General features: G+C 58.4%; 2 protein-coding genes across 9 annotated transcripts in view; one reads left to right on the forward strand and one right to left on the reverse strand.

The window, feature by feature from the left end:
- Positions 1–1,159: 1,159 nt before the first annotated feature.
- LOC121818985 (uncharacterized) lies at positions 1,160–11,055 on the reverse strand. Of its 6 annotated transcripts, none has more exons than XR_009600085.1 (3): positions 10,913–11,055; positions 3,096–3,256; positions 1,160–1,553 (listed from the first exon to the last, which is right to left on the reverse strand). XR_009600085.1 is itself a non-coding variant. In XM_060413742.1 (2 exons), the coding sequence occupies exon 2, from the start codon at positions 9,169–9,171 to the stop codon at positions 8,119–8,121; it is 1,053 nt and encodes a 350-aa protein (XP_060269725.1). In that variant the 5' UTR covers positions 9,172–9,697; positions 10,913–11,055; the 3' UTR covers positions 7,654–8,118. The 6 variants fall into 6 exon arrangements, 2 of the variants coding, with proteins under 2 accessions (XP_060269725.1, XP_042101428.1); XR_009600083.1 differs by adding an exon at positions 7,172–7,645 and having other exon boundaries at positions 1,160–3,256; XR_009600086.1 differs by lacking the exons at positions 1,160–1,553; positions 3,096–3,256 and adding exons at positions 5,686–7,031; positions 7,172–7,645.
- The window catches only part of RALGDS (ral guanine nucleotide dissociation stimulator), a 38,119-nt gene continuing 26,297 nt past the window's right edge, over positions 9,140–20,961 (forward strand). For 2 of the 3 annotated variants that reach the window (XM_060413740.1, XM_060413741.1), the window contains exon 1: positions 14,319–15,157. In XM_060413740.1, the coding sequence (XP_060269723.1) occupies positions 14,993–15,157 (165 nt within the window). In that variant the 5' untranslated portion in view covers positions 14,319–14,992. Of the gene's footprint in view, positions 14,009–14,318; positions 15,158–20,961 lie in introns of those variants that run through there. The other variant, XM_042245493.2, reaches the window with a different exon arrangement.

The following is a 20,961-nucleotide window of genomic DNA, read 5'->3' on the forward strand; positions in this document are numbered from 1 at the left end:
GTTGGCACCTGGGGTTCCTCATTTGGAAGGGGGTGGAGTTAGTTACCCCCGGCTGGAATGAGGAGGCCTCCGGAGGGACCTGGGCACCAGGACAGTGGAGGGAAACAGGGAGACAAGGGCAGCTTCTGAGGTCCTGCACAACGCCCCTGGAGCCAGCCGGTCCGGCTCCTTTGCCCCTGTGAGGGAGAGAGAGCTGCTGCCTTGACTACACCCAAACAAAGGTGTGTGTTTTGTTTTCTGGTTTTTCCCTGTCTGGGTCTGCAGTGCTGGGGCTGATCACGAGGGGGCGGGCTGTGCCCACAGTGCTCAGTGGTGGCGACTGGCCCAGGGAAGGGACCCCGGGGAGTCCGGCTGCCTCCCACCCAACAGGCAGCTTTTATTACTAGACTCCACGTCCGCAATATGAGCGGCCCAGAGGCAGGAGGGGGCTCTGAGATCCTCTGTAGATTCAGCGACTGTGCCCCGGGCATTCACCCAGGAGCTTACGGCTCAGAGGGCAGATGGACAAAAAGCAGGAAAGTGAATCCATGGGCGAGAGAACAGCGTGTGCTCCTGGGAAATGAGTCAGGGTCCCAGAAGGAGGGTCAAGAACCCCTGTGGGGGGTGGTGTCTAAAAGGCCACCATGGTGACACTGATGCCTTGACCAGAAGGACAAGAGGCGCCAGCCTTGCGCACTCTGTGAGGAGTCTGGAAGAAGGTCAGAGATGCAGAGACTTGGAGACAGAAGACATGCTGGCCGGAGAGGAAGTGAGACAGGGGCCAGCGTGGCTGAGAGCTGTGGGCGGAGGGCAGAGAGGAGGGCAGGGCGAGAGGTGGAAGGGTATCCTGCGGTCTGTGCCATGTGACAGAATCCCCCTCCCTGGGTGCTTACAGGGACACACATCGACCATCTCACGGTGTCTGGGACCAGGGGGCTGGGCTGGGGTCTCAGCCGGGGTGGGTCCGTCTGTGAAACCATTCATGGGTTATCGGTGGGATTCACCGAGGCAGTGGATGTGCAGAGAGGTATTCATTCTGGAAGGAGATGCCCTGTGTTCAGGGATGATTTGAGGAGGGGAATGTGATGCTGTATGTGAGGGTGATGCCTGGGTCTGGCGTCTGTTGAGTGCCCTGGCTGTACTTGGCCGGGGTAGCGGAGAGATGGCTTGGCCCCAGGAGCCAGGTTTATTCGTTTAATGTGGCTGCGGTAACAAAGTACCATAAACCGTGTGGTTCAAATCAACAGATTTATAGTCTCTTGGTTCGGGAAGCCAGAAGTCCAAAATCAAGGTGTCGGCAGCACCAGGCCCTCTGAAGCCTCTAGAAGGGGGATCCTTCCTCGCCTCTGCCAGCCTCTGGTGGTTGTCAGCAACCCTTAATGTTCCTCGCCTTGTAAGCACACCGCTCCAAAGTCCGCTTCTGTCCTCACTTGGCCTCCTTGGTGTGTTTGTGTCCAGTCTTCAGTCTTGTCTTCTTATAAGGACACTGGCCATTTGATTAGGGCTCTGCCCACTCCTGAATGACCTCATTTTGATCACATCTGCAAAGGCCCTATATCACTTCTATGTGAAATCTTAAAAAAGAAATGGTACAAATGAACTTATTTACAAAACACAAACAGAATCACCAATGTAGAAGACACACTTACGGTTACCAAGGGTGGAGGCGGCGGGAGGGATAACTTGGGAGACTAGGGTTGACGTATACACACAACCATACATAAGGTAGGTCATTAATAAGAACCCACTGCATAGCACAGGGACCTCCACTCAGTGCTCTGTAACGGCCTGTACAGGAAAAGAATCTAAAAAAGAGCGAATGTATGTATACGTGTGGCAAGTCCCTTCAGTCATGTCTGATGCTTTGTGACGCCAGGAACTACATAGCCCGCCAGGCTCCTCTGTCCATGGGGTTCTCCAGGCAAGAAAACTGGAGTGGGTTGCCATGCCCTCCCCAGGGGATCTTCCTGACCCAGGGACCAAACCGCAGTCTCCTGCGTTGCAGGCGGATTCTTTACCACGGAGCCGCTGGGGAAGCCTGAATATGTGTATATGTATCAATATAAATTGTCACTTTGCTGTACAGTAAGTAGAAACGAACACAAAATTGTAAATCAACTATACTCCAATTAAAAAAAATTTTTTTTAAGTGCTTCTAAAAAATCCTATTTCCACATCAGGTCTTATTCACAGGTGCATGAGGTTAGGACTCCAACTTATATGTTGTGGGAACACAGGACAAGGGCATTGGAGTGATCCTACCCCCGAAGGCCAGGTTCCCACATGTCCGCAGGGCTGGGGGAGCGTTTGGGTCTGATCAGGTCTCTAGGATGTGGCCCCTGGCACAGGGCTGTGGGGTGTGAGTGGAGCCTGGGGGTGCCCGGTCAGGGACAGCCCAGCTCCCTGGCTTGGGGGTGTCCTGGCACAGCACCAGCAGGTGGCACCGTGCCCTGCTGGTGGCCACCCTCAGAGGCCACATGACAGAGACAAAGGTCTCACCTTGTAGTTGCGAGGAGACGCTCAAAATTGTAAACAGACCAGGCCCGCAGTCATTTCAGGGGTGACGCACGGTGGAGGAAACCAAACAGGGCGGGGCCGCAGGGGAGTGACTGGGTGGCGACCTGGATGGGCAGCCAGTGAGCCCGGCCCGGGTCAGACCCACGTGGGTTGTCAGTTCTGCATTTTTCCTGCTTTACCTGCAAGCCGAGCCGGCTGTTCTCAGCTGCTCGCAGGGGCCCCTGCAGCTATGATTACCCTGGCGGTTTCCAGACAGTTCTCCCATTACTGCAGGGCCAGGGACCGTGTGTCCCAGATGTGGAGGGGGCGGGGGGAGAGGGACCCTGAAGGCAACCACGGAGATGGATGGGCATGCAGGTGGCGGCTGGAGAAGCCCCTTCCCCAGAGACCCTGCCCAAAGAAGAGGCGATGCTGCGTTGATTTTCCTGCTGCCCACCTGGGGGGGTTCTGCCCTGTTGTACAAAGCTGGGCGTTCCCTTTGGAGCTGCGAAGCAGGGGCTCTGGGCTCCCCGAGGGAGAGTGGGCATCGCCAGGCATCAGTGAGATGCAGCAAAGTGCCCCGCGTGGCCCTGGCCTAGGAAATGGAAGCCATCTCTTACCGCGGCTCTCGGGTGCTTCTGAATCTTACGAGGCCGGGGCCAACAGCCCTTGGCGGTGGGTCACTGACTGGTTCACACAGCAGATCCTTATCCATGGAGACTCAGAGCTGAGCAATTGGCCTGCACGGAGCACCTTGGCTTCCATCCAAGGGGATAAGACCCTGTAGAGGAAGAACGCAGGGACAGGGGACAGGGCAAGTGATAAATCCATGGGGAAGGCGCTGGGCCGGGAGCCTGGAGACCTGGCTCTGCTGGCCACTCTGCCGTCAGGGGCACACCAGCCATGAGGCCAGCCCTCCGTGGAGTGACCCCACACCTCCATCCGTCGCAGGGCGCGTGCCTGCTAACGAGAGCCAGCCCGTGGCACTTTCCCTCTGCCCACGCTTTGGCCACAACGTCTCGTTCTATCTGCAGGATGGCTCGTCTGCCATAGCCACTGATGGTTGGGGAAACTGAGGCCCTGGAAGTCCAAGGGGGCTCCCACAGCCAGCTGGCGGCAGGGCTGGTAGGGGCACGTCTCTGTGTGCAGACAAGCCTGGGAGGGGCTGGGCGTGGGTGCTGGGGCCAAATTCCTTCCAATTACAGCGGGCTCCCAACGGTCAGGGCAGGGCCGGCCCCAAGGTGGTGGTTAACAGCCGGAGCAGAGACGTAAACAGAGCTAATGAACCCCTTTCGCCCTCTCCCCACTATAATGAAGGCCTTGGACTCTGTGCTCTGCATTTTCTCAGGATTCTGGGTTTTTGAACCTCAAAAAATCTTCTCCTAGGGTCATGGCTGGGAGGTCTCCCTGGGCAGGGGGCGAATGAGGTTTGGGGAACTTGATGAATCCTCCTGGGGCAGCCAAGCCAGGGAGAGGGAGGTGGAGATAAGAGGGCATCCCCCTAAAAATGATAAGCCCCGGGAGAAAGAGTTCCCATGGCAACCTGGAGCAGTCGCTTGGCAACTGCAGGTCCCCAAAATACTTGCCTGCAGGAAGGCTCAGGGCCGGGGCTTTCCCATGGCCTGTGTGTACACCTTAGCTACTCTTTGTGGCTGACCCACACCAGCCTCTACTTCCACCCAGCAGCTTCACCCTCTGAGCTTTCCTGAGGGAAACCCTAGCCTTCTCCCCTACTCCCCATCACCCCAGCCTGCCAGCCAGCCATCTGGCATCAGGCCTGGCCCCTAGCAACATCCATTTCCTGAAAACCTGTGTGACAGCTGATGGTAGCAGAATGTCATAAAATGCAGGGTCAGAGGGCACAGTGGATGGAGCCAGGCATCAGCCAGAGCTGGGGAGAGCACGGCGCCTTATGCTTTGTACCCCTTGCAACCTGAAACCATGAGCAAGCTAGCCTGGAGCAGGATGGCCAGGCAGGCTGTGGATGGAGGGGGGCAGTAGGTGGAGCCTCTGGAATAGGGGATTTTGGTTCTGGGCCAGTTTTGAGACTGGCTGTGTGACCCTGGCATGCCCCTTCTTGCTAGCCTCAGTTTCCCCATCTGTAGCCCCATCTACCCTTGTATCTCTGTGTTCACCATTCAGTGCGTCAATGGTGCCACTTATGGGGCCCTGGGGTGGGGGGGGCGGCCAGGACCAGGCCAGCCACCGTTTCTTCTTCCTCTGCCCACCTGCATCCATCTCCATGCTCAAGGGGAGGCAGGCGGCCTTGTGGGGAAGGCCACTGGCTTTGGAGACGGACACCTGTGTCTGTACCCCAGCTCAGGGCTTAGCCTCGAGTGGCCTGGACCCGGCACTAATCCCTGGTGTGAGGACACGGGGGTGCCGTGGGGAGGGAAGACAATCCGGCCCTGTGGGCCTCCCATGGGACGCTTTACTTTGTGGGAGCTGATCCTGTGTCCAACAGAGCCAAGCCCATGGATAAGGGCCGTGTCTGGCCGGGATGGAGCCCCTGACCCCAGGAGAGAAGGGCATGTTGGAATGGAGGGAGCCTGGTTGGGGCCAGGCCACCCAGGGGTTGGATTTGGGAGCTGGGCAGGGTGTGAGCCCCTCAGACATTCTCTGGGGAGGGCAGTGAGGGATGGGACTGCTGGTGACCGCCCCCCACCCCCATACACACAGGGGTTTCTGGGTGCCCTCAGGGAGCCAGCATCCTAGTATGAGCGGGTCCATGCACTCTCTAAGTGACCTCAAGCCGTCACCATCTGTGCCCCCCTGGCCGCACCTGTCAAAGGCGGAGGGGGCGTGCCCACCGCCGGAGTTGGGGGAGGCTCCGGTGGTACCCGGTAATGTGCTGGGCGTGCGGGCTATACGCGGGGTAGGGGGTCCTGACCACCCTGGCCTTGACTGCCCAGCCCCACCCCCGGCCCTGTGGAGCGCCGCGGGAGGAGGGGGCGGGGCGAGGGCGGCGCAGACAATGGCCCGGGTCCGGGGCGCCGGCGGCTGTGCCCGGAGCGGGGCGCGGGGGCGCGGCCGGCCTGGCGGCGAGAGCCGGCGGCGCTCCTCTGCCCGGGTTCATGCTGGTGGTCCCGCCGCCGGGCGCGCGGGCGGATGAGGTGAGCCACGGCCCAGCGGGCGGCCCGGGAGGAGGGGCAGGAGGGAACCACAGGGCGGGGGCGCTGCCACCTCCTGGGTTTTGCCCCCGGGCGGGAGCGCCGTTTACCGAATTGAAGCCGCTGGGCTCTCCTACTCACCCCGCCCCACTGCCCCCTCAGGGTAAGAGGCGGAGGGTCCCACCCCGGGGTCTGGGGGCACCCCAGATCCTCTCCCACTTTCTGGCTTGGGGATCCAGAACCGGTTGGCTTGGAGAAGGCACAGGGACTCTTCTGGTACCACCGGTCAGTCCAGATGTGCCCACCTGACTGTTTGGAGCTGGGATGGGGAGGGGCAGTCGTCTGGCCTGGCCAGTGAGTGGCCCTGAGCCCAGGAACCGTCCCCCCCCCCCATCCACCTCCTCCCCTCTTGGGAGTCTCCCCTGATCACCGGTCTTGTCCCAGGAGGCCCTTTCCCAGTAACTGTCCAGCTCAGAACTGAGAGTGAGAATGTGGTGGAGGGGAGGGGCAGAGGACGCTCTTTAATCCCCAGGGCTGCCTGCGCCTGACTCCATTCCAGAGAGATTCTTGCCGGGGTCCACTCCCATCTGTCTGGGCTGTGGCAAAGGGTGGGGGAGCCCAGCCTGGACCATCCCCCTCGCCATCTATCAGGGAGGCCCTGACTCCCCAGGGCATTGGGAGGTGAGGCTGTCTAGAGGTCAGAAGGGAGAGAGAAGTCTGGGTTGGGGAAACTCAGGCCCTGGAAGGCTGCCTTCCCTGAGCAACGTCCCCAGGCAGGCGGGCTTCTAGGAACCTCCAGGCCCCTGTTTGCCGGAAAACCTGGCTGACCCGCTGCTCCAACTCCCCTGACTGGCCCTGCCTCCTGTCTCCGCTCCCAACTGCGTTCTCTGGAAAGCATTTTAGGGACAGGTTGGCAGACGGGGCCTTGCCCTTCTGCTTTGACCATCCCTCATGCGCCTCTCCTGCCTTGCTGCGTCCTCCAAGAGGAGGCAAGAACCAGGGAGACTGGCTAGGGTTTGCAGCATCCAGGCAGGTGGGTCCCTGCACTCTTAGGTGTCTTGGCAGTCTCACCTTGTGGACTCCTGGAAGTCAGAGTGTGTGAAGCGTCTGGCCCAGGCACAAGCAAGCCCTATACAGGTGCCGTGCATGTGCGTGCTCACTCGCTTCTGTCGTGTTTGACTCTTTGTGAACTTGGGGACTATAGCCCACCAACTCCTCTGTCCATGGGATTCCCCAGCCCAACCCAGGGATCGAACCCGCATCTCTTATGTCTCCTGCATTGGCAGGTGGGTTCTTTACCGCTAGCACCACCTGGGAAGCCCATAGGTGGCAGGAGATGTCTTTTCCCCTCCAGGAAGGCAGGTGGCCAGGTGGTCCATTGGCTGTGTGGACAAGCCGTGACTGCCCTCGAGGAGCTGGAGGCAGGGCCCCAACTTGAATTCACCCCTGTGGGGAAACAGGGGGCCCGAGAAGTTGAGACAGTTGCCCAGGCCATATGGTGAGATGGCCTTCCTCCCTGAGGCTGGTGTTCCAGGCCTCTGACCTCCAGCACTCCACCACCCCACCCTATCATAAGGTATACTGACCAGGAGGTTGCCCTTTGATCTTCTAGTTACTGGGAGTTGTAGTTCAAGGGTGAGGCAGTCCACCTGGCCTGAGGTCCTGGCTGGCTCGGGAGCTGGCAGGTGGGCAGTGCCGGGTGTGGAAGGGCTGGACTGGCAGCAGATGATGGCAGTGCTCCAGGATTTCAAGAGCAGTTTCCTCCGCAGCCCGTTGGGTCCAGGAAATCCCTGCACAGGGTCAGGCCTCATTCCCCTCTCACTCACCCTGCCAGGAGTGGGCTTGGAGCGTCCCTGAGGAAGTGTGCTTTCCAGGCCTGGGGGCACGAGGTGGCGGCGTCTGCCAGTAGGGCGGGGGTCGTGGGCCTGGGTGTGCCGTCTTACACCTGTGTACCTTGGGAGCCTCCCCGGCCTCTGAGTGAATATGTGACCGTGTGTCAACCCGGCGGTAGTTGAGCGAGCACATGTGTGAAAGGACATGTGCAGACACATGGCAGGTGCCTGGGGAAGGGAGAGCGCGCATTGAGAAAGCGTGTGCACACGCATGCGGGCATCTTGCTTGTTCAAGGCACCAGGCCCGAGCCTCGGCCGTGAGGAGGCCTGAGTGTTCATGCCAGACCCCCCGGCCTCTCATCTTTGAATGGGCAGGCGAGCTCACCAGCTCACAGGGCTCTAAGGTGCTTGGCGCACACCTGGCACATGCTGGTGTGCTCTCGCCCGGCAGTCGCACGGAGACCTGTCCAGCTCGTGGAGACTCCCCCGGCAGGGGAGGCCACCTGGTGCCTTGATGCCCTCTCGCCAGTCCCAGGTATGAGCAGGCGGAGGTCGAGAGGGAAGGCCCTGGCGTCTTGCCTTCTGTGGGAGATACCAGGGAAGGAGCAAAGTCCAGGGCTGGGCAGAGGGACAGTGGGTGGCAGGAGGGTGGGACAGAGGCTGTGCAGCTCAGCCCCAGAACCTGGAAACCCAAGGCGTCTTCACCCTGCCACCCCCACGGCCGGCAGGAACTCCATTGCTGGAGAAGAAGTGTGGGAAAGAGGGCAGCGGGCACCCCCCACCACCACCTGGCAGCCATCTGGAGCTCCAGGTCCTTTCCAGAGGCCGGGACAGCTTAAGAGGTCCCCTCTGAAAGGGCAGCCCTGGCCCCCCGCAGGCGGGTGGCGGGGTGGGTGGTGGCACCGGGCACTCAGTGTCCCTGGCACGGCAGGCAGTCTTCTCACCACAAGAGCCCGTTTGTCCTGCCTCCCCTGGCCCTGAAGCTCCCAAGTGACCAGGCTGAGCTGGGCACAGGGGCTTGACTGTGGGCTCGGCTTCCTGCCCCACAGGCTTGGCTTCCCTTCGGGAAGGGGCTTCTTCATGGCCAGACCACTGCAAAGCAAACTCTTTGTAGCCGGTGAGCAGAGTTCCATTCCCCAAGAATCATTACTGAGCAGGGAATTCAGGAACGAGGAAAAAAATCTCCGGATTGAACCAGAGCTGAACTGACTGCCCACCTCCCCCAACCGATATCCCCAGGCAGGCGGGCTTCTGGGAACCTCCAGGCCCCTGTTTCCCGGAAAACCTGGCTGACCTGCTGCTCTGACTCCTCTGACCGGCCCTGCCTCCCATCTCCGCTCCCAGCTGTGTTCTCTGGAAAACATTTTAGTAACAGGTTGGCAGACAGGGACTTGCCCTTCTGCTTTACCGTCCATCATGTGCCTCTCCTGCCTTGCTGCCTCCTCCAGGAAGCTTTCCTGGTCATCTTCCCAGAACAAAGTAGGTGGCCCCGAACTGTTGAATATTTTCAAGTCCTGGAACTTGGAAGCTGGAGGAGCCACCTGGACCAGGGAGTGTTTGTTGAGAGCCCACAGTGTGCCAGGGGACCGTTCTAGGCATCGATGTGTCAGGGGAACAGACTCCCTGCTCTCAAGGAGCTCACTCCCATTCCCATTTTCAAGAGAGGAAAGAACTAAAAAATGCTCAGAACACCAGTATCTTTTGTGCTCCTGTGATGGTGTATGCGTGCGTGTGTGAGTGACATAGTCATCCATCTACTGATCGACTGGGCCAGGCATCATTCCAGCCACTTGGGCATGAGGGGCGAACAGGGCAGATTGAGCTAGAGCCCAACTGAGTTGGGGGACACAAACCAATCCCACAGTGGATGGTTCTTTTATTGACATTTTATTAATGTTACTTTCTTAGCTCCTCCTTATTCAGAGCTGCAGCTCTCCAGTCCCATCGTTCAGTCACTAGGTCGTGTCCGACTCTGCAACCCCATGGACGTTAACCTTCAGGCTCCTCTGCCCATGGGATTCTCCAGGCAAGAATACTGGAGTGCGTTGCCATTCCCTTCTGCAGGGGATCTTCCCAAGCCCGGGATTAAATCCCAGTCTCCTGCATTGGCAGGTGGGTTCTTTACCGTCTGAGCCACTAGCGAAGAGCCCCAGCTAGATCCTGCTGGGCACGAAGCCAGTGGGAGCGGCTGGGGCAAGGCCCGGATTCTCAGATTCTTGGCTTCTTGGCAACTTGTGTGACTCAGTGGGCCAGCGGATGGGCAGCCGGAGCAGGGGAGCCCTGCAGCGGGTGAATCAGTAATCAGAGCAGCGACCGCGGGGTTACTGTCCCGCCTGGGGCGGGGCCAAGCCTCAGCTGCCAAAATAAGCACTGCCCCCTCTGCGGTCCTGTTGGCTCAGCTGGTAAAGAATCTGCCTGCAATACAGGAAACGGGAGACCCCGGTTCAATTCCTGGGTCAGGAAGATCTGCTGAAGGGATAGGCTACTCACTCCAGTATTCTGGCCTGGAGAATCCCATGGACTATGTAGTTCATGGAGTCCCAGAGTCGGACTGAGCGACTTTCACTTTCCTCTGCCTTTCTGACAGGCCCTTACTTCTCCCCAGCCTGGAAGAGGGGACAGAGCCTCCCCGTTAAGGCATGTGACCTTTCATACAAGTCACTCTGAGGCTCTGGCCCCTGATGGTCCTCCTCTAAAGAGGAACCCCTGCCAGTGGAAATAAGAGCAGAATCATCCTCAGCTCTTAGAAAAAGCTGGGAGCAGTTTGGGAACACCAGCCTCAAAAGCCAGCCTGCTGTGTGGCTTTGGGTGAGTCTGCAGCTGTCTCTGAGCTTCTGGCCCCAAGCTGCTCACCTGCAAACCTGCCTCATACATTGTGACTGTTAAACGATACCCACACTGGCACATCAGTGAACAGCAGAGATGAGGGGGAGGCGGGGTGGACCCCTGACTCCGGCTTAGAAGTTGCATGTGGGGGAGGCAGAGAAGGACATGAAGCTGGACGTCATACAAGGGACCAACCATCCTCCCTGCTGACAGGGACCCAGCAGCGCCAAGCTGGACTTGTGCTGCCAGGAACAAATCCACTTTAACCCAGAACTGAACAGAGGAAAGCAGGCTGCCCTGGGGACCTGACAGGCCCAGGCATAGCCCTGGGCATGGCACTGACCCACTGTGTAGTCTCAGGCAACTTGTTTGCCTTCTCTGGGCCTCAACTGTCTCAGTTTTACAACAGAGTATAATTACAGTGGCTTCATCTGTTTCACAAACGCTGAGTGCAAAGGTGCTTTGTCCCACTGAGGAGCACCAGGGACAGGGCCAAGCTGGGTTCTGGGGTTTGGGCTGGGACTGGGGGGACGTCAGTAGCTGCTTCTGCCTGCGAGGCTTCTAAATGTGGGCGTTTGCCTTGGAGGGAACCCCCGCCCCGGACCACAGCCCCTTTCCCGATTTGGGGGGCTGAGTCAGTGGCATGCATGGCTGCAGCGTCACCCCTACCTTGCAGAGCCAGGCCGGTGGTGACCGTCTGTTGAGTGACTTGATGATGTGCCTCGGGTTCCCAGAAACGAGAGGGAGGAGAACCGGGGCTGCCCCCCAACCCCCAGCAGGACCCGGAGTCAAGTCGAGCCTGCAGGAAAGAGGAGTGAAAACCTGGCCCTGGGCCTCTGCTGGCTGCTTCCTGGACAGGATGTTGTGCTGAGCAAACAGCCTGAAGAGGAGTCACCACTCTGGCTCTGAGTCACAGCGCGCCTAGCGACAGCCCAGCAGTGTTTATAAACAGTGCGTTTCGCGCGGGGCCTGCACCCCGCCCCCACCCCCGCCCTGAGCCTGGAGGGGATGCCCAGATGCAGGAGGCAGCAGGACCCTCTCCCTCCACCCTGGAATCCCTGCCCCCCCCCCCCAAGAGCGGAATTCAGCGCTCACGTCTGTGCGTACACGCGTGTCCACCAGTGGGGTTTTGTCGATCTGAGCTCCGTGTGTGGCTGAACACGTGCCTTATTCTGGGGCCACCTGCATCGTGGGCAGAGCGCTAACGGCAGGTCACATGCCCAAGGTGTCCTGGGACAAGTGTGGGAGGCAGGTTAGCATCACAGGGCTGGTGTGAATGTTCCCCGAAGCCGCGCCCACCCGGAGCTCCATGCACTGTAGGGGCACGGGGATGGAGGTGGAGAAAAGTGTTGGGCGGGCGGCCGGTGTTGCAAGTGGAACGCCCCTAACCGTCCCAGCCCGAGAGCCCTGGCCGTCCATGTCCCATCTCCGTTCCAGGCTGTGACAGTGATGGGATAGGCCATGTGGTGACACAAGGCCGGCAGGGAACAAAGGCGCCTCTGCCGTCCCGCAACGCGGGTGGGAGGTGGGGTGGGCGGGCCCCGCCCCACGCCCCGCCCTGCACCAGGCCCCGCCTCTTCGGGGCTCCGGCCTTTCTTGCCTGCAGCTGGTCCTGTCCTGCCCCCTAGCCTGTGACTCAGGCCCTCGGCCTTCCGAGCGGCTCGGGGCCCACTGCTCTGCGGCAGCCCTGCCTGGGCCTGGCCTAGCTCGCAGAGGAATGGCCTAAATGGCTCCGAGGCCAGGTTGACCTGTGCAGAAGGTTGGGGTCATTGGAGAAGAGCGCTCAGGAGCCATGGGAGGTAGACGTGCCAATTGGCACGGAGCTTGGTACCAGGGAAAACGCTCAATAAATGCCTGTCGAATCTAAGGCATGAACACACAGGCATACCTCACTGGGCAGCCTGTTCCCTGTTGGTTCCTGTAACCCCACCCTCGCTTCCTCAAGGGCCTCTGGACACTCCCCCCCTCACCCTCAAATGTGTCCACACAATTGGAAAGGCTTGTTGGTCCCCACACTGCCCACTGATCCCTGCCACGGGCACTGGGCCCGGGTCTCCTTTTTCACCCACTGTTCCAAAGGCTGGGGAGAGCTCACTGGTCCATGTCCAGGGCAGGCAAACCACATCAAGGGATGCCCGAGGTCATACGACCAGTCAACTGGCAACATGGCAGAGAGAGGCCAAGGGTGGGGTCCTCCCAGGGCCCTGCCCCCCACCCAGGGCTGTCCCCCACCTCACCCAGGTCCTGCTGGGGCCTGCCCGGGGCTTCTCCCCAACAAGATTGAGCACTCAGGGGAGCCCTGCTATACCAGCCTGTCCTCAGGAAGGTAGATCAGACCATGTCTGCCAGCCCTCTTGGCCTCACCTCTGTGGGACCAGGGCTGCCTTGCGGTGCCCAGTGTATGCTTGCTGCTTTTAGACAAACGTTTCCAAGTTATCCCCTGGGACCCGGTTGTAGGGCTGCATGCTGAGCACCCAACAGGCCTCAGAGTGTCCTCTGGAGCTTGCTCTTGGAGGCAGAGCCAGGCCATGGTACCCCCGGTGCAGGGCTAATCTCCGCCAACATCCACGGAGTGTGTGTTGAGTGCCAGGCCCCGGGGCAGGCGCATGACCATGGGAAACGATCAGAGTGTCGCCCAGAAACCAGGCCTGTGCTGAGTTCTTGTTGAATCCGGCAGTGTCCTTGTGCTCATTTGACAGATGAGGAAACCAAGGCCGCCAAGTCGCTGGCCCAGAGTCCCAGAGCTGCTAACAGAGAGCCCAGTCACCTCTGCTGTTTCTCAAAGGTCCAGATTAAGTGTCTCTGTGAGCAGAAGGGCCAAGGTGGCTGGGGAGAAGGAGCAGGGGGTCCAAGGGGAGGTGAGCTTGGGGCTGACTCAGAGGAGTCTGGAGGTGGGTACAGCGAGGACTCTGAATTCTTTTGTGGGTTGGACAGAAGCCTTTGGAGGAGTTTTAGTGTGGGAGACACGTACTGGGTGCAGGCTTGAGGGAGGGTGTGGGGGGGGGCAGGAAGGCTGCAGCCTCAGGGTCTACCTGAAACCCCCTGCCCCTTAGCCCACCCACCTCCAGATGCCCACCCACATCCCCTAGAGCAGGGGTCCCCAGCCTCCGGGCTGTGGACTAGTACCTCCTGTCAGATCAGCGGCGGCCTCAGGTTAGAAATAAAGTGCACAGTAAATGTAACATGCTTGAATCATCCCCAAACCATACCGCTCACCCCCAGTCCGTGGACAAACTGTCTTCCATGAAATCGGTCCCTTGTACCAAAAAGTTGGGGACCTCTGCCCTAGAGAACCCCTGCTGCAGAGCTCCCCCGTCCAGGGCGTCCTTCCATGAAAGAAATTCTCCTGCTCCAACGGTGTGGTTGGGGTATGTGAAACTGTAATTTGAAAACCTCTGTATACCACACCCCCTCCCATAACGGATCAAAAACAGTGAGGCTCAGAGAGAAGAGGAACGTGCCTGTCCCAGAGGAAGGCAGTGTCAGATGGGGGCAGGAACTAGGTCTCGGTTCCCCGGCTCTGAGCGGCCTCCTCTGCTGGGTCCCCTGCGCCCCCAAAGCCACCGGAAGAGGATGTGAAATGCTAGCTAGCTTGGAGAGGCAGGGCTTGGCGCCAGGCAGGCAGTCTGGGCCCCTGCCTCTCCTCCAGGAACTGGGGGCCTGATGTGCCTGTGGGCTGGCTCCGGAGCCCCGGTCCACCCCCCTCTCCTCTCGGCCCCCGCGATCCTGTGTGCCCAGCCGGCCACCCACCAGGGCCCGAGAAGGGTAAGGAGGCAGCCCAGCCTTTGGGTCACACTGGTATCTTTAGCTGTGGGGATCTGGGCTCTGAACGCTGAGGCAGGGAAGGTACATATGTGGGCTCTGCAGAGGTGTGCACAGACATAGGACCCGGACTCTCCCTATGACATCTTGGGCAAGTCCCTGCTCCCTGCGGCCTCAGTTTTTCCATTTGTCAAATGGGTATGTTGGACTCAACTCATAGGTTTCAGTGTCTGGTCTGTGGCAAAATGAGAGAAATGGAGACAAGGTCATGAGTTTGCCTTAAAGCCAAATATATTCATTTAGTGACTGCCTGTTCTTTTTTGATCGTATGCCCTCTTAGTTACTTTTGGGGGATCTTTTCTGAAATGATGATAATGATGATGGTGACAGTTTTTTGGTTTTTTTTTAACTACCCTACTTGGCAAAATAAACAGTTGCTAACCCTAGATTGGTCCCGGCCATTTAAAATTAAATCCCATGTCTAGGTGGCAGACGTGGAGGAGTTCTGAGGGCTGAGTGATGGGGAAGGCTTCCAAAATGAGACAGTGGCTTAAGAGGAAACAGAGGGGTTCAGGCAGGTCTCACAGCACCCAGCTGGACTCACTCCTGGCTGGTGGCTGCACTGGCTGAGCTGTCTTGATCTCTGTGACTTGTCCCTGGGTGGTGATTTTTTTCTCCCAAGCAGGGGAAGTGAGGACAGGGCCTCAGGGTGTTGGGGACACAGCTGGGCCCTCCCCGCAAGACAGCAGATCTGAGCTGGAACTACTGGCCGGGCTTGGGACAGTCCACCCGCCCTTGGCTGGCCCTCAGCCTGGTAGGAGCAGGAATTCCTGGCCCTGCTTGTCACAGGAGCAGGTATGACAGCCACGCGGGTAATGCCAGGCCTAGGTACTCGGGAGCCTAACTCCACTGGGGCCAGCGGACGGGCAGGCAGACTGGCAGAGGGCCTCCCCGGGAGCCCATCCCAGGCCCACCTGCCTCCCTGTGATGGCCCCGCAAGCCAGGCCCGCCGAGCCTAGGGGCAGGAAGGGCTGGGTGTTCCTCGCCTGTGTCTCTGTGGTGACTGCCAGGAGGTGGGCCATCGCCCGCCACGCTGCCCTCCAGAGCCCCACATCTTGGCCAAAGACACCTCTGCCGGCACCCGCCACTGAGGTGAGTTTCCAGGGCAACAGGTGCTTCTAGGTTGTGGCCGGCGCCCTCGACTTCCTCCCCTCCCATCAGAACTGGTTGAAGGAGTTTGGCTGGAAATTGCCTGGAGAGGCTCCATCTCCCAATATGGATGTGAGTGAAGCGGCTGGTGGGGGGCGGGGTGGGGAAGAGGCTTGCTTGCCACTGGTACCCGTGTATGCCCACCCGGCTGGCCGCCTGTCTCCCTGCTCCCGCCTGGGCAGGGTGGCGTGGCTGGGGATTGTCTTAGCGGCTCCTGTTCGAGTAATTCTTCTCAGATTACAAAGCTTCTGTGCACTGTTTTATCTTCTGCTCCCCTGAGAGCCAAGTGGTAGTGGTATTACTATTCTTACTATTATCTCCATCCTCCTGATGGAGAAACTGAGGCTCTGGGAGAGGGAACTGAAGCTAGGAAGGTGCAGAGCAGGGACCTGAATACAGACCTGGGCTCTGCATTTTAAGAGAGTTTCCCAAACCTGCAGGCCCCCTCCTCCGCCCTGGGTGCAGCAGTCTGCCGGTCATTGTGGGCTTTTCAAGGGACGAGACCCTGCCTCTCTGATCTCTCTCTGTTCTCATGTGTCGGGCTCAGTTGCAAGTCTCAGTGGCCATTTCCTCCTGTTTATGTCCTCTCCTTTTCCCTGCCACCCCATGCGGCATGCAGGATCTTAGTTCCCCGACCAGGAGTCAAACCCATGCCCCCTGCATTGGGATCCAGGAGTCTTAACCACGGGAGTCCCTCTCCCTTCTGTTTCTCTTCCTCCCTCCTCTCCTGCACCCCCACCTTGCGCCCAGCACCTGTTGGACAGGTGGCCTTTAGGGGTGTTGGGCCCTGAGCGCTCTGGAAGTGGAGGACAGTTAGCAGAGTGGTCCTTGGTCTTACCCTGTAAGACCCTGGACATCATGTGTGCTCGTCTTGAGTGCCCCCCACCCCCAGCATCCTGAAAGTCAGAGTCGGGGGGCCGTACCCACCCCTCTCCAGGGGAGGATGGGGAGCCAACTCATGGCTGGTCCAGAATGCTGGAATCCAAGTCCTGGGCCGTTGCCACAGATCCGGGCATTGACTCATCTTGTCCTGCTCACGCTGGGACAGCAACGCCCTGTGAGGTCAGAGATTTGGGGTAATGATGTCAAACCCCTCCACCCCGGATGGTCTCCTGGTTGTTTGGAAGCTTCATGTCCTGCCTCCTGACCATCTCTGAGCTTGGCCTCCAGCCCCTGGGGACTCCTTGTTGCCCCGAGGAGGAGGCCGTCCCTGGAAGTTCCCAGGAACCAGAGGCGGAGGAGGTGGCCCGCTGTGCCAACAGCTCCCACACTCAGCCCAGGTGTGTCACCTCCTGCCAAGGTGCGTGCTCACCTGCCCACAGAGGGCCACCCCAGGATCCAGGCAGCCAGGAATGGTGACATCAGGTCAGGGAAACGATTAAGGAGCCTGGCCAGGCCACGCCCCATCCGTGAACTCCCCAGACTCTAAATATAGATCAGAAAAGACAGACCAGGTGACCTCCACCCACTCAGTGAGAGATGAAAGGTTTTCTAGCAAGGCCTGACCTGAGTCTAGGTCAGTTCAGTTCAGTCGCACAGTCATGTCTGACTCTCTGTGACGCCATGGACTGCAGCACACCAGGCCTCCCTGTCCATCACCAACTCCCGAAGCTTGCTCAAACTGAGTCTGGGTCCCTGACTCCTGTCCCTCACTGGGTCACCAGCTCCCTCGGCACCGTGACCGAAGTTGGAGGAGGTGATGGCCAAGACCCTTGTCACCTGGATGTGGCCTTTAGCCAGTTCTTGCTCTGAGCCACCAGGTACCTGGAGTGGCACCCGAGGCCCAAACCCCATTCCCTGGGACCCTGTGCCAAGCAAAGGGGTGGATTAAAAGTGGGAAGCATGGGCCAGGCAGAGAGAGGATGGCTTGAAGCTCTGGGGACTGCAGCCTTTCTGTGTGAGCCTCCCTGGGCATCGTGAGAAAGGACCCCAGAGATACCAGCTGAGCTCATACCAAGGAGTTGGTCTTTTGTCTGAAGGCAGAGGTTGGGGGGGGGGTGCGAGCTTTGAAGGGTCAAGACCCGCTCTGACTGCTGTATGTCTGGGCACCAGTGATTGGATAATAGCAGGAAGGGAAAGGGGCCCCAGAGGTTTGGCCTGAGCACACCTTTCTCTCAAACTGAAGGCGGCTACTGAGGGGCCTGTGAGCCAGGGAGTGATGGGAGGCCCAGTGGGGTCTGGGGCAAACCCATGGGCACAAGGCCCGGCTGCAAAGGACAAGTGTCCGTCAGCTCCCACCCAGCCTCCTGTCACATGGGGACACAGACCCGGTGTGGCTGGATTGTCCCAAGTTACGGGAGCAGCCAGAAATGGGGACTTTTATATGAAGTCACCTGACCTTTTACTGTTGGCTCAAAAGTTGAAAAACACTTTGCATGCCAACCAAAACACCTGTGGGCTAGATTTGGCCTGGTTCTCTTCCTGGCTGTCAGCTCAAAACCTGTCTTTTAGGCTTCCTGTGCGGGGAGCATCCTGATTACAGGAGCGGTCTGTACAGCGATGTTATCCAGGGCTCCTTGTGATCTCCAGGGAGGGACGGGTGCACCCCCCCTCCCCAGGGAAAGGTTGGAAACCTGGGATGGCTAGGATGGGATGAGCTGTGAGCAGGAGCAGGAAAGCAGGGAGCGACCCCCATTCATATAACCCTGCATTTTATACACAGCTTCGTGTCTCCCTCCCAGCAGACCCTCCAAGGGCCTAGGTCAGCAGGGCTTCGATTTCAGACTGACCTGAGGTCACGAGCCCCATCTGAGCCTCGTGATTCCGATTCTGCCCACTGCATCGGGCCATTGTGTTGTCTGGATGCTCTGAGAGCCACAGGCGCGTGGGAAGTGGTGAAGCAGGTGGGGGTCACTGCGGTGGGCTCCAGGTCTGGGGATTGCTGCCCTCCCTTCAGGGCTGATGGAGCCTCAGCAGCATTAGAGGATGAATTGAAACAAACTGTCTCCTTTTTCTTTCTTAACATCTATTATGAAAAATTCCCCAGAACACAAAAGTGGAGAAAATGGCGTAAAGACACGCAGCTCTCCTCATCCCCCTGCGGGGCCGCTCTTGCTGCCTCTCTGTGGACCCTCCTTCCCCACCACGGACCACGTTGACCAGACCTCAGGCACACGGCTCCGGCCGTCAATACTTCAATAGGTTACTCTAATAGTAAGCAAAATCCCATGATCACACCCAAAAAACGATGTCAGCTATCGTCAGAGAGCCAGTCGCTGCTTACTCACTCAGCCGTGTCCGACTCTTTGCGACCCCGTGGACAGCAGCGTGCCAGGCTCCCCTGTCCTTCACTGTCTCCCAGAGTTTGCTCAAACAGATACCCAGTAGTGTTCAAATCATCCCAGTTGTTCCTTAGGTTGTTTGTGTGTGTGTGTGTGTGTGTTTTGTTTTTTTAAACAGTTGCCCTGTTCGAATCCCAGCCCAGAATCCACATGTTGCATTTGGTTGCATGTCACACCTTTATTTTAATCTACATTTTCCCCCTTGCGTTTCCCCCTGAAATGTATTTGTTGAAGGAACTGGGTGGTCTGTCCTGCGAAGATTCGCAGCGTCTGGAATTTGCGGGGTGCGTCCTCGTGTGCGTTTAACGTGTTCTTCTGCGCCCTGTCATTCCCCCAGTGGCTGTTGCGCGCAGAGGCCTGGCTGGATTCAGGTTAGGTTTTCAGCAAGAGCACTTTCCTGGGTGGCTCTGTGGTCTTCCCTGCGGTACCTGCAGTGCCGGTTCCCTCCCTTTAGGGCTGCCCTGCCCTTGGGAAGACGTCTCCCTGGCAGCTTTGAGGGAACATCATGAGACAAGGTGCTTGAGGGCTGGGGAGAGGGCCTTGCACGTGCGAGGTGCCCGGTGATTCTCAGTCCCTGGTTTGGTTTGGTTTTTAAGTATTTATTTATTTGGCCACATTGGTCTTAGTTGTGGCAGGTCTGCGATCAAGGATCGAACCTGTGCCCCCTGCATCGGGAGCACAGAGTTTTAGAGTTTTAGCCACTGGACCACCAGGGAAGTCCCTTCTCAGCCCCCGTTAAGGCGCTTTGCCTGTGCTGTCCCTTTGCTAAACGGGAGGAAGCTGTGCCTTGGAAATATGGTGACTTGAGCGGGGCAGGGTGGTTGGGGGTGGGCATTGGCCAGAAGGGAGGGCCACACAGTAAGAAAGGAGTGGAGTTGGGCTGCAAACCCAGGCATTTCAGTGCCGGGTTCTGTACTACACTGCACCCCTGGGAACTAGGAGTGTGTGTGTGTGTGAGTGTGTGTGTGTGTGAGTGTGTGTGTGTGTGTGTGTGTGCAGGCAGCTGGAGCAGTGAGCAAGCTTCTCAGGACCCAGGAGGAGACCCCCAAAGCAGGGGCAAACAGGCAGGGAGGGGTACAGACGCTAATCAAACAGACACCAACCAGAGGAAACCACCCCTCTGCCCCGAACAGATGATGTCTGGGCAGCTGGATGGGAGGCAGCCCCGCCAGCTGTGCTGCTGTGAGTGTGGTGATGGAGCGCCCTGTCCTCGCCTCTCCACTCGGCTTGGGCCCCCTCACCCCAGTCCCCTTGACCTTCAGGGTCAGAGAGGTGGTGAGCCTGGTGCACTCAGAAGGCACTCGGCCTCTTTCCCAGCTGGAAAGTGGGCAGAAGCTTGCTTGCCAGGCCCCTCCCTGGGAGAGAAGAGATAAAAGGAACCCAGAAGAGATAAAGTGAGTGCAGTCAGGTGCTTAGTTCCCCAGGCTCTGAGAGACTGACTCAGAGAGAAGCTTCTAGCCCGAGGCAGTGTCCGGCCTAGAGGTCACCCCTCACTTCTCTTGGAGAGCCTCATTCCTCTCTGAACACACATGTCTCACCCTCCCCTGGGGCTTCCTAGACAGCCTTCTTGGGATCTCTGCTCCAAGCCAAATCTTGCTTTAAAAACAAAATCAGCAAACAAACAAAACCCAGTGTTTATCATTATGTATGTGTGATTACTAAAATATTTTAGAAAAATTAGCAAATTCTGAGACTTAAGAAATGCGTAGCACTGCCCAGAGATAACCACCGTTACTTTGGCAAAGTGGGTCCCTGTAGTCATATGCACACGTGTAATGTCAGCTTCTGAAAGCATGTGCTGTAGCCTGGGTTTCCGACTTGCAGGCTTCCCTGGTGGCTGAGACGGTAAAGAGTCTGCCTGCAGTGTGGGAGACCCCGGTTCAATCCCTGGGTCAGGAAGGTCCCCTGGAGAAGGAAATGGCAACCTATTGCAGTATCCTTGCCTGGAAAATCCCATGGACGGAGGAGCCTGGCAGGCTATAGTCCATGGGGTCACAAAGAGACTGAGCGACTTCACTTTCACTTTCACTTTCATAGCTGAGCATCTCCCTCTGGGCGACGGTGAAGGACAAGGAAGCCTGGCGTGCTGCAGTCCATGAGGTTGCAAAGAGTCGGACACGGCTGAGCAACTGGACAGCAACTCCCTGTGTGACGGTCCTCCTGTGGTGGGTCATGGCACATGGGGTCTTGTCAATGAGCCTGCACAGAGTGAGTTCCTTTGAAAGTGAAAGTGTTAGTTTCTAAGTCATGTTGTGACCTCATGGACTGTAGCCCACTGGGCTCCTCTGTCCCTGGAATTCTCCAGGTAAGAATACTGGAGTGGGTTGCCGTTCCCTTCTCCAGGGGATCCTCCCGACCCAGGAATCAATGTCTCCTACGACTCCTGCAATGCAGGAGGATTCTTTACTGTCTGAGGCCCTGTGGCCTGTAATTCCTTTGGCAGAGTAGTATACATCCAGAGAAGTA

Source organism: Ovis aries, chromosome 3 (genome assembly GCF_016772045.2).
Source record: "Ovis aries strain OAR_USU_Benz2616 breed Rambouillet chromosome 3, ARS-UI_Ramb_v3.0, whole genome shotgun sequence".
Classification (NCBI taxonomy): Eukaryota; Metazoa; Chordata; class Mammalia; order Artiodactyla; family Bovidae; genus Ovis; species Ovis aries.